General features: G+C 39.6%; 1 protein-coding gene across 1 annotated transcript; it reads right to left on the reverse strand.

Annotated features, from left to right (window-relative positions):
* Positions 1 to 310: 310 nt before the first annotated feature.
* LOC113080840 (transmembrane protein 271-like) lies at positions 311 to 1727 on the reverse strand. The gene has a single exon (XM_026252897.1). The coding sequence runs from the start codon at positions 1326 to 1328 to the stop codon at positions 540 to 542; it is 789 nt and encodes a 262-aa protein (XP_026108682.1). The 5' UTR covers positions 1329 to 1727; the 3' UTR covers positions 311 to 539.
* Positions 1728 to 11210: the final 9483 nt, after the last annotated feature.

Raw genomic sequence — 11210 nt, forward strand, 5'->3', positions numbered from 1 at the left:
TGGGAATACAATCAATCAAGAAGGTCAAAAAAAAAATAAAAAAATTAAATAAAATAAAATAATTAAAAAAATAAAGGAGAAGAAGAAAAAAAAATGTCATGTACACTTCCAGTAGCTACGTTCACCGTTTCGTTTGTTCTTTTTGCCCAATTGGTTACTTCTTTATGTTTTGTGCCCTGCTGGAATACTGTACGAAAATCAGGATCCTTTTAAATTCCAAAGAGTCCAATGGGAATCCTGGACACAAACCTTTGGGGTTTAGACAAGGGATGAACAGAGAATACAATCGGTCAGTCAAAAGAAAAAAAAAATTGCATGTATATTCAATCCTTTCAGTACGTTTACCTTCTCATGGGTTCGTAGTTTATGAACAAGTGTAGGGTTTGTTCAGAGCGCTGGCTGTAACCTCCACTGAATTCAAAAGTACATTTAGGCAACAGCTGGTCACCGTGATATAGAAATAATCGTGTCGATTCCAAGTTCAGCGTGCCGAATGCGTGATTGTCACTGCAAAACTGCAACTCGGTTCCTCTTCTTTGCTATTCGCTGCTCGCTTCTCCAGGGAATATGTCCTCGTAGGCAGGTGGCAACTCGTTGTGAAGCGGGTAAGAAAACGGGTACGTGTGATTAAGCTCCGGATTGGCGGGCGAATAGCCCGGCAGCTCCATGGACGGGTGGCCCCGGCTGTGCACCTCCCCGTCTGCACCCTCCAACGCGCTAAACACCGCTAAATTGATGTAGGACACCGGCTGGAACTCCGTGACCGCGAAGTCGCGCTCCTCGTTCAGCACGATCCGCGCGCTCTGCCTCTGCGTCCGGCGTCTCCGGTGAAACTGCGCCGTTTGGTAACGCTTGATGATAACAAGGTTCATCAGCCCCAGGAGGCACTCCAGAGTGTTAAGAATAGTGGAGACCACCAGACCCCGCTGGTACACTTTGAGCCGGTCGCACGCAGGGTTTACATCCACAGAGTTCTGGCAATAGTGCGCGTACTTCCTCTCCACCAGCGACACCGTGTCGCCATCCACCACCGCACCGGAGAACGCCGTCAGGACCCCCAAAAGAAACACTAAGATCCCAAAGAGAAAGAAATTCGCACACCTGGGATTGCCCCGGCAAAAGACCAGCGCCACCCCAATCAGGACCTGCCCGAGAGTCACCAGGATGCCCGAGTAAAACGCGCCGGCCGCGGTGGCCAGGTGGAAGTGCGCTTGCACACTGGAGCCCAACGCGATGCATTTGAATCCCACGACCACGGCGCTCACGGCGCACACGAAGAGCAGACTGCTGGAGACGATGGTGCACAGTCCTTTGCCACTCAGCTTCATTATAATCCTCCTCTGCCTCCTTCATCCTCCTTTGTCCTCCTCGTCAGCTCCTCTGGAAGCGCTGTCAGTTGGTGACATGACTCGCCGGTGGTTGCGCTTCGGTTCTAGGATCTCCGACTCGTTCTTATTAATTATGGATAGGCTCCTTCTGCGGAAACGGCCCCCTAAATCCAACCCAGAGGTTGCGGTCACCTTCATGACCCTGTCGCTCCATCCATCCAGTCCCCTAAGGCGATGAAGCGCATCCCTCGCGTTTGATGCTGGAGAGGGGAAGTGTCCTCCCCCTCTCGCCGTGCGTTCATGCAGCACTGAGACCGAACTTGGGCTGCTGGAGGCTGGAGATCAGGGGAAAACGATCCTACCCCCTACTGGTCTCACTTACCAACTACTGAATGTGTCATAGAGGCTCTCGGAGTGTTCTTCGTGATGTCACGCTTTTGAATGATCCTCTCAGATTAAAAATAACAAGGATAACAGCGTGAAATCATCAGGCGCTACAGAAAAGTATATGATTGGAGCTCTATATACAACGGGGTCCAACACTCTGAGACATCACTGAAAATCAGATTTTTTTTTCTATTTCAATATCCATTTCAATTTCAATCTATATATATATATATATATATATATATATATATATATATATATATATATATATATATATCAACCTTAATTGCAATAAAAGTCGCTTTAGATAAATCTAAATGTAAATCATGAAGCAGCATTTTCATATCAGGCTGAATAATTATATATATCTTCCTGCTTGTCTGCGTCAGTAAGCCATGGTTTTGTCAGAAGTTTCCACCCTTTGGCTGCCAATTTGGTCAACAAAAAAAAAATATATATATATATATACCAAGCAAACCTGGTGGGAAAAGTTAGTTTATATACATTCCTAAAAGCCTGTTATTTATTTATTCATTAATTTATTTCAATTCAGTATTTGCCTCAAATTGAAAAATGTCAAATGAAAATTTTTGGTCCATGTTGTAGAAGTAAATGAGTAGTTAATGCACGAACCAACATCACAATTTTAAAATGCATGTGACAGGTCAAATTTTACAATGGAATTAGTACACTAATCACTTCAGTCTTCTAAATAATGTAAGCTCATTAAAGCTGCATGCACAAAGATGATAAAATAATAGTGGAAACAATTTGAGAAGCACATTACACTGCAGTATGCCTACATGCCAAATGGCTAAAAGCATGTTAACCATCCAGTTGCATACTTATGATTTAAATTTATATTTAAATGATATAAAAATGGTTTCAAGTCAGTTATTTTTTATTTATCTTTTGCCGTAGTGTGTTAGAAAATATCGGTTTGAATTTCCGAACACACATTTTGCCATTACTTACAATAATCCAATGAGATTTTTGTTTGCACAAGGAGTCTGACAGCTGCCAGTGCTCCATACAGGAAGTATGAAACACTGGCCTTGCAGGAAGGTCTCTTGAAGCATCTTGGAGACGTTGTCACAGATCTTCTGGATTTAGTCGGTCTCAGTTTCTTCATGTCTTTCCAGACAGACTGGAAAATGATCAGATCAGATCTCTGTGTGCAGCACTGGCTGTTGTCAGGCTCCTCGTGCAAACAAAAATCTTACTGAATTATTACAATTAATGGCAAAATGAATGCTGATAAAACTGATATTTCCTACTGACACACTACAGCTTAAGATATAACTACCCGTCTCAATTTTTTTAGCTGGTGAAAATAGTGTTCTAATAATTTAGGCCACCATGGTGTGTGTGTGTGTATATATGTAATATAAACTTTGTATTCCTTATCAAACTAATTCAAATGCAGTGAGACCCAGACTCCTGCTGCAGACAGTGTGTTCAAGTGGTTCAGCTGTATCTATAATGCACCTGACAAAAGTCACAAAGGCTGTATTTTTCAGAGCAAGACCTTTTTGAATGGTTGGGTGGATCTACAGCGAGTCTCTGCGTCACCTTTAAAAAGTGTCTGATGTGCAGATGATTCATCTTTTACGGGCTCTTTAGAGCAGACGTGTCCCGCATGCGCAACTAAATGCATCCTATTTTTGGGAGTGCCTTGTGTGTCGCAGCAAGTGATGCTGAAAGGTGTTTGATGGTAGCGGATTTTCATCTGCACACACCCCAGAGACAGAGGCACAGACGGAAAATTGACTCTTTGTCTCACAAATGAGCATGTTGCACCAAATCCACATGAACACATTCTGCTCTGCTGGCTGATGAAGTCATGTTATGCTTTTATATCATATGGAGCAGACAACTACTATCAGCCAATGTTTTGTCTCCTCAGAACTTTCCAAATAAAAAGAACACATACAGTATAAAAAAAGTTTGGATTTTACAGATAATTGGTTTGCGGAAGCTGCTAAAATTGCAAAGCTGGCACTGGTAAAAGACTGCAGTCAACCAGAAAAGACAATGCTGTAGCAAAAGCTAGTTTTTCTTAGTCACAGAAATCTTTTTGAATATGTAAAGAGAAATAGTCTGAGCTAAAAGTTCAAAAGGAGTGACGTGAAGTCGAGAAGTGAAATTAGGACGGGCAATTTCAGGACTGGCTGATTCCCTCAAGCCCCCTGCAGAGAGAAGGGCTGTTTCTCGATTCCCTGGAGAAACCAGTTTATCAAGCCAATACATACACATTAAAACAGCGCAAATTATCCCCAAAAGCTCCAATCTGAACCATAGAATCTAACAATTATCTCCGTAATGCTGGTAATCACTGCAATTAAATGCTGTTCTGGTTGAGAGGTGGTCTCGCTTGCGTCTCGTGTCTGCACCTCATGCCGAGACAAAACGCGACACTCAAGACTAAGATGCATCTTGAAAATTCTCCCGGTGCAATTCCCTAGACGCTGCATGTTGATGTATTTTATGCTAAAAAAAAACACTGCTCTTATAGCAGCTGCTTTGGAAACATAGACTTTGGGTATTTTTGTATGTTTCTTACACTTCACTACTGTAGAATGATGCATTTCTGAGAATATCCATGAGGAATTGACTGGCTTGTGAAAAGGTGCTGTTCCAGACCAGAATGATGCCAGATTGACTGTGAATTTGCAGTATGTTGTTGAAATTGCATTAGTAGTTTTTGCCAATATCTTAGAAAGGCTTTCAGATGTTTTTCAAAACATCTTCTTTTGTGTCCCACAGAAGAACAGAAGTCATACAGGTTTGGAAGAGCATGAAGGGGAATGAATGATGATAGAATTTGCCTTTTTGGGTGAATGAAAATTGAAAATGTATTCACCCTCAAGCCATCGAAGATGTAGATGAGTTTATTTCTTCATTGAAACAGAAATTGAGCATTACATCACTTGCTCACCAGTGGATCATCTGCAGTGTATGGGTGCCGTCAGAATGAGAGTCCAAACAGCTGACCAGAATAATAAAAAAAACATATTGTGAAGTGAAAAGCTGCATGTTTTTCAGAAGCAAATCCATAAAGGCATTTTAACTTCAAACCATCAGTTCTTGTCATAAAATCATAGTAATGCTTCATCCAGTGAAAAAGTCCATTCCCGTTTGTCCTCTCGTGTCAAAACCCACCAACATATTTGTTTAGTGCCGTTTTGAGATTTTTTCTCTTGTAAACGGTTTGATCGGTGCATATTTCTCTTCTGGTTTAGACGAGACAACTTTTTCAACGGAAAAGCAATATTATAGATTTAGCCAGAAGCAAGGTAGTTTGAAGTTAAAAAAACATCTTAATGATGAATTCATTTATTTATTCTTTTCAGACACAGCATTTCACTTCACAAGATGTTAAATGATGTACTGGAGTCGTGTGGATTACTTGTGGATTATTGTGATGCTTTTGGATACTGATTCTGACGGCACCCATTCACTGCATTGGATCCATTGATAAGCAAGATATTTAATACTACATTTCTCCAAATCTGTTCTGATTAAGAAAAACTCATCTGCATTTATCCTATAAGTCATATCAGCCAAAGTACTTTGAAAAAGTTATTTTGATGAAAGATTATGAATTCAATTTCATGTTGATATACAGCCTTTTGCACAAGACCACTGAGATGCTGGACATAAATCACCCTTACCTGAACCTGTCCTGACTCGCTTCTGTACCAACACCATCCCATATGAGTAAAGCTTCAAGAGGCTGAAAGTTAAGAACAGGGTTGAATAGAGTACTCTTCAAGGTTTTGGACATGTTGTCAGCAATATCAAAAAATATCTTTCTGCTTCTTAGTAGTAAGCAAGCCTTGGCTTCGAAAAGAGTTTCTTTTTCCACCTTTGTCTGTCAGCTGGTCTAAAAAAATAAATAAAAAAACAAGTTAACCTGCCTCATACTGGTAGTTTCAGAAATTCTAACTTTTGTGTTCATATTAAACATCATCAACTCTTGAAGACTGTCAGACTGACAAATACAACCCAAGGCCAAACAAATCAGCAAAAGGCATTTAAATATGATACATCTTCAGAAGATGCCAAAACCCAAGTTGCTATATTATTTGACAACCTCAAACAGTCTACAGCTAATGAACTACATTACTTTGCAGAAAAACCGGTTATTCAGATTAATAATAATAAAAGCACCTATCAATTCTCAAAACAGAGCTTACAGAACTAGTTCACCCAAGCTCAACCTCATTTAGTTCCAGATGCAATTACAATGAAATGTAACAGAGACTTTTCAAGCTTTAAAATGGACACAACAACATCACAAAGCACCATAAAACATATGGTCTACAACAAGCCATATGGGCTATTTTTATCTGAATACCGCTTATGTCTTCTTTATGCTAAAACACTTCAGTCCCCATTCATTATAATTGCATGGGAAAGACTGAACAGAACGATTCTGCGTAAAGTGTATACTTCTCCTCTGTCAAGAGCAGATCTGGGTGTTGTCTGTTCTCCAGCGCAGACACTCACTGGCACATGGCATCACCGGCAGATCTAAGAAATCCCAGGAGAAACAAACAGGAAGCCGGAGACACAGAAGTGCCAAAGAACTTAACAACAGTGCTCTCACCCTTCAAAATCAGGACGAGCAGCACGCACTCATCTGGAACAGGACACAAACTGGAAGCATGCATTAAAAGCAGAATTAAATGAACAGGCTTCAGTGTCTGGTGGCAAGAACACATCAGATGTTTTAGACATTTTTAGGGTGTGAAATGCAGTGCAAGATCAAGCTGATATGTGGATGCAGTTGGCTAAAACAAAACTCTGGCATAATCCTAAGGTTTTGTAAGGACACTGCAAGACTGTAAAGAAAGATTATTGGAGTATGTTTTACAAGAACATAATACTTAAAGGGTTGAAATGAAAATTCGTCCATCTTCTACTCACCCTCGAAGCATCCTAGATGTATGTGACTTTCTTCTTTCAGAATAATCCAATTTTACTTCAAGATTTTTGTTAATTCAATGTGTTTTTGTAATTATTTGTTATGCTTACTAGCAATAGTGAAAATTGTTTTGAGGTTAATCTCCCGAAATATTCCATGTTTCCAAGAATTCCTGTAAAGTTTCCAAAATTTCTTTGGAAATGTTCCACCCTTTTGCAAACCTAGTCAGGGGTTTGTTCAAATCACTTACCCAAAGCAATAATAATACAGTAGTAATGCTTGACATAGCAAACACTACTAATTAAAGACCTAATCTTGTTTCCCTTGTTTTTCAACATGTCTCATCTCGAGCAATGATGTGCAGTTTATCTTTGTTATTAACAAATTCACACTTTCAATAGCAGCAGCAATACTCCGTCCTTCCATGACACACACTCATTGGATTTGACAGCGCCAAGTCAACCAGAAGGTCAAGCCACAATGAAAGCAGAATGTATTTTATATTGATTAACTGCTTGGACTAATTATATTACAGCGACATGTGACAGAGCTCACACAGGAGGAAGAGAGGAGATGACTTGACTTCCATAATAAACATGAATCAGAGATATTTTATTCTGAATGCAAGACTACAGCTCTCCCCCAGTCCAGCAGCACCAAACAGAAATGAAGACTGTTTTCAAATACTCAGATGTTTAAGTCTCTGGTGTAAATAAAATGTACAGGTAGTTTAGCTTCTTAGTAAGATCTTGAATTTTACATGACATGCCCAAAATGGTGTTTTATATGCATTTTAAAGAAAATTAACTAAAAATGGAAAACAACCCCAAAATGAAAACAACCCTAGAAACCCTATATATATATATATATATATATATATATATATATATATATATATATATATATATATATATATATATATATATATATATATACTCACCTTAAGGATTATTAGGAACACCTGTTAATATTCTCACTAATGCAATTATCTTATCAACCAATCACATGGCAGTTGCTTCAATGCATTTAGGGGTGAATGTGAAAGAAAGCTTCCCATTCACCCCTAAGCAAGATCTAAGCAATTTTGATCATGGCATGGTTGTTGGTGCCAGACGGGCCGGTCTGAGTATTTCACAATCTGCTCAGTTACTGGGATTTTCATGCACAACCATTTCTAGGGTTTACAAAGAATGGTGTGAAAAGGGAAAAACATCCAGTATGCGGCAATCCCTGTGAGCGTAAATGCCTTGTTGATGCTAGAGGTCCGAGGAGAATGGGCCAATTGATTCAAGCTGATATAAGAGCAACTTTGACTGAAATAACCACTCGTTACAACCGAGGTATGCAGCAAAGCATTTGTGAAGCCACAACACACACAACCTTTAGGCAGATTGGCTACAACAGAAGAAGACCCCACCGGGGTCCCACTCATCTCCACTACAAATAGGAAAAAGAGGCTACAATTTGGACAAGCTCACCAAAATTGTATAGTTGAAGACTGGAAAAATGTTGCCTGGTCTGATGAGTCTTGATTTCTGTTGAGACATTCAGATGGTAGAGTCAGAATTTGGCGTAAACAGAACGAGAACATGGATCCATCATGCCTTGGGCTGGTGGTGGTGGTGTAATGGTGTGGGGGATGTCTTCTTAGCACACTTTAGGCCCCTTAGTGCCAATTGGGCATCGTTCAAATGCCACGGCCTACCTGAGCATTGTTTCTGACCATGTCCATCCATTTATGACCACCATGTACCCATCCTCTAATGGCTACTTCCAGCAGGATAATGCACCATGTAACAAAGTTTGAATCATTTCAAATTGGTTTCTTGAACATGATAATGATTTCACTGTACTAAAATGGCCCCAAAGTCACCAGATCTCAACCCAATAGAGCATCTTTGGTATGTGATGGAACGGGGAGCTTTGTGCCCTGGATGTGCATCCCACAAATCTCCATCAACTGCAAGATGCTATTCTATCAATACGGGCCAACATTTCTAAAGAATGCTTTCAGCACCTTGTTGTATCAGTGCCACGTAGAATTCAGGCAGTTCTGAAGGCGAAAGGGGGTAAAACACAGTATTAGTATGGTGTTCCTAATAATCCTTTAGGTTAGTGTGTGTGTATATATATATATATATATATATATATATATATAGATAGATAGATAGATAGATAGATAGATAGATAGATAGATAGATAGATAGATAGATAGATAGATAGATAGATACACACCAAACACACAAAATGGTTATCTTAAGGCATAGACATGTTTCTTCTGCAGAACACAGAAGATATTTTGATAAATTTTGGGAATCGAACAACACTGGAGTCAATTTAACTTCCAACTGTATGGACAAAAACTAGTTCCATTGAAATGAGTTCCATTGCATTGTCAAAAACATTTCTTACTTTTTTACTGTTTCACAGAAGAAAGTCAGTCATACAGATTGTGAAGGTTTAGGAGTTAACAAAGACACATTTCAAATTGTTGGCTTAGCTATCTCTTTAAGATGCAAGTGTATCATAATAGCCCTGAATTATATCCAAATGTACTCCACAAATGTTCACAGCTCCATCATAAAACTCATTCACGACAGACCAACAACAATTTGGCCTCCCATCCTCCCATTTCACTCTGTTGTTCATCTCCGTCTCGGATGAGCGGGGGCTTTATGTTTTATTAGTATTCTCTCCCAGAGCTCGACAACAGATAAAGGTTTACCTGCCCACCAACAGCTGCATTTGATGCTTGAGATCTCATTCATGCACACACAGACATGGCTTTATGACGAACACCTTGTGAAGCAACTTTTACCCCAGTGTCGCCTAGCAACCATCATCTCCATTAAGTATCAAAGTTTAGTGTAAGGAGGACAAATAAAAATCATGTAGTTGCTTAGCTTGCTAAGCACAAAGATTTTGAAAAATGGGGTGAAAAGGTATTTATGAATCCTTGGCGCACAGGGCAGGTGATGAAGCCGTCCGACCTCTGGCGTCGCTGTATGTGTCCGAGTTGCAGGTCTTGGCACAGGCTGCAATTAATAATGGATGGATGTTATTTACACGCGAAACAGCACAAGGCATTTCCTCCAGACCTCCTCTGATGAGTTTCTGCCTCATTAAGGATCACATTCCTGGCGTTTCTCGCAGAACTCTTTAAAGCTGGCTGAGAATGTGTCTCGCTTTTCTGTCGTTCTCCATTCAGATGGCGTCTGTTCTGCTGCAGTCTATTGCCGGATGGAAAGGTTATGAAACAGAGCATGAAATTCAGCTGCACGTGTTGTCACCTCACACAAATGACTTGAAAAATCCTGTCATGGCATACATGCAAATGAGGATTACAGTATGGAATTGGTATTTGAACCACTGGGTCTGAAGAGACACGATTAATGTGGATTTGTACTCATTAAAGCTCTGTGCCCCTGCGTCCCGTGTCAGGTTCTGATAAAAGCTGTGTGGACTCACGAGGTGATGTATTTTATTCTCGTTCCATCCAGCCCTGTTCAACCAAGGTTTTCATCTGCTGTAATGGATGCCTGTTTAGTCTGAATCTCAGCAAATGACTACCTATTGCTGCTGGAGTGGTTGGGAAGCTACAGTCGGTTTCATTTTTATGGCTTAACTATACAAAAGCCATCATTGGTGTCCTTTAAAATGACATGCTGATACTAATTATTTTGAAAGAACGTATGGATGGAATATTTAAATGTTCGTAGACCTATAACCTACAATCCTAGTGGACTGTTGTTGAACACAGAAGAAGATATTTTGAAGATTATTTGATCAATTTAAGTGTATTGGTTTGGTTTGACTTAAGCTACAATATATAGCTAACTACCTGTTTCAAAGCTTGGATGTTAAATATTAACAGATGAGCTTGTGGAGCTTAGCAAACAATTTCAGAATATTCTTCCCACAATGCAATGCTACTGACCTGACTGCCATTTCTAGCATGCCGAATGAACTGAAAGTGATATGTTGCATTTTCAGTCCATTTCACCAGATTTTCGCTTTCAGGTCAATTGAGTATCAAATCCAGTTTTCAAAAATAAAGGGCTTGTTGAAGTTAGCTTTATAGGTACTTTATTGCTATCCTAAACATGCAAAGTAATAAGATCAAATGACAACAAAAGCAGCATACAAATATGGTAAAACGTTGTTGTTGCTTACAGTTTCACATACATGATATACATACATACATGCACAGGTGCTGGTCATAAAATTTGAATATCATCCAAAAGTTGATTTCACTAATTCCAGTTCAAAAGTAAAACTTGTATATTATATCATTCATTACACACAGACTGATATTTTTCAAATGTTTATTTCTTTTAATTTTGATGATATAACTGAACTAAGGAAAATCCCAAATTCAGTATCTCAGAAAATTAGAATATTACTTAAGGCCAATACAAAGAAAGGATTTTTAGAAATGTCACCCAACTGAAAAGTATGAACATGAAAAGTATGAGCATGTACAGCACTCAATACTTAGTTGGGGCTCCTTTTGCCTGAATTACTGCAGCAATGCGGCGTGGCATGGAGTAGATCGACAGATTTTC

The sequence above is a fragment of the Carassius auratus genome, unplaced genomic scaffold, assembly GCF_003368295.1.
Source record: "Carassius auratus strain Wakin unplaced genomic scaffold, ASM336829v1 scaf_tig00032189, whole genome shotgun sequence".
In the NCBI taxonomy this organism is placed as follows: domain Eukaryota; kingdom Metazoa; phylum Chordata; class Actinopteri; order Cypriniformes; family Cyprinidae; genus Carassius; species Carassius auratus.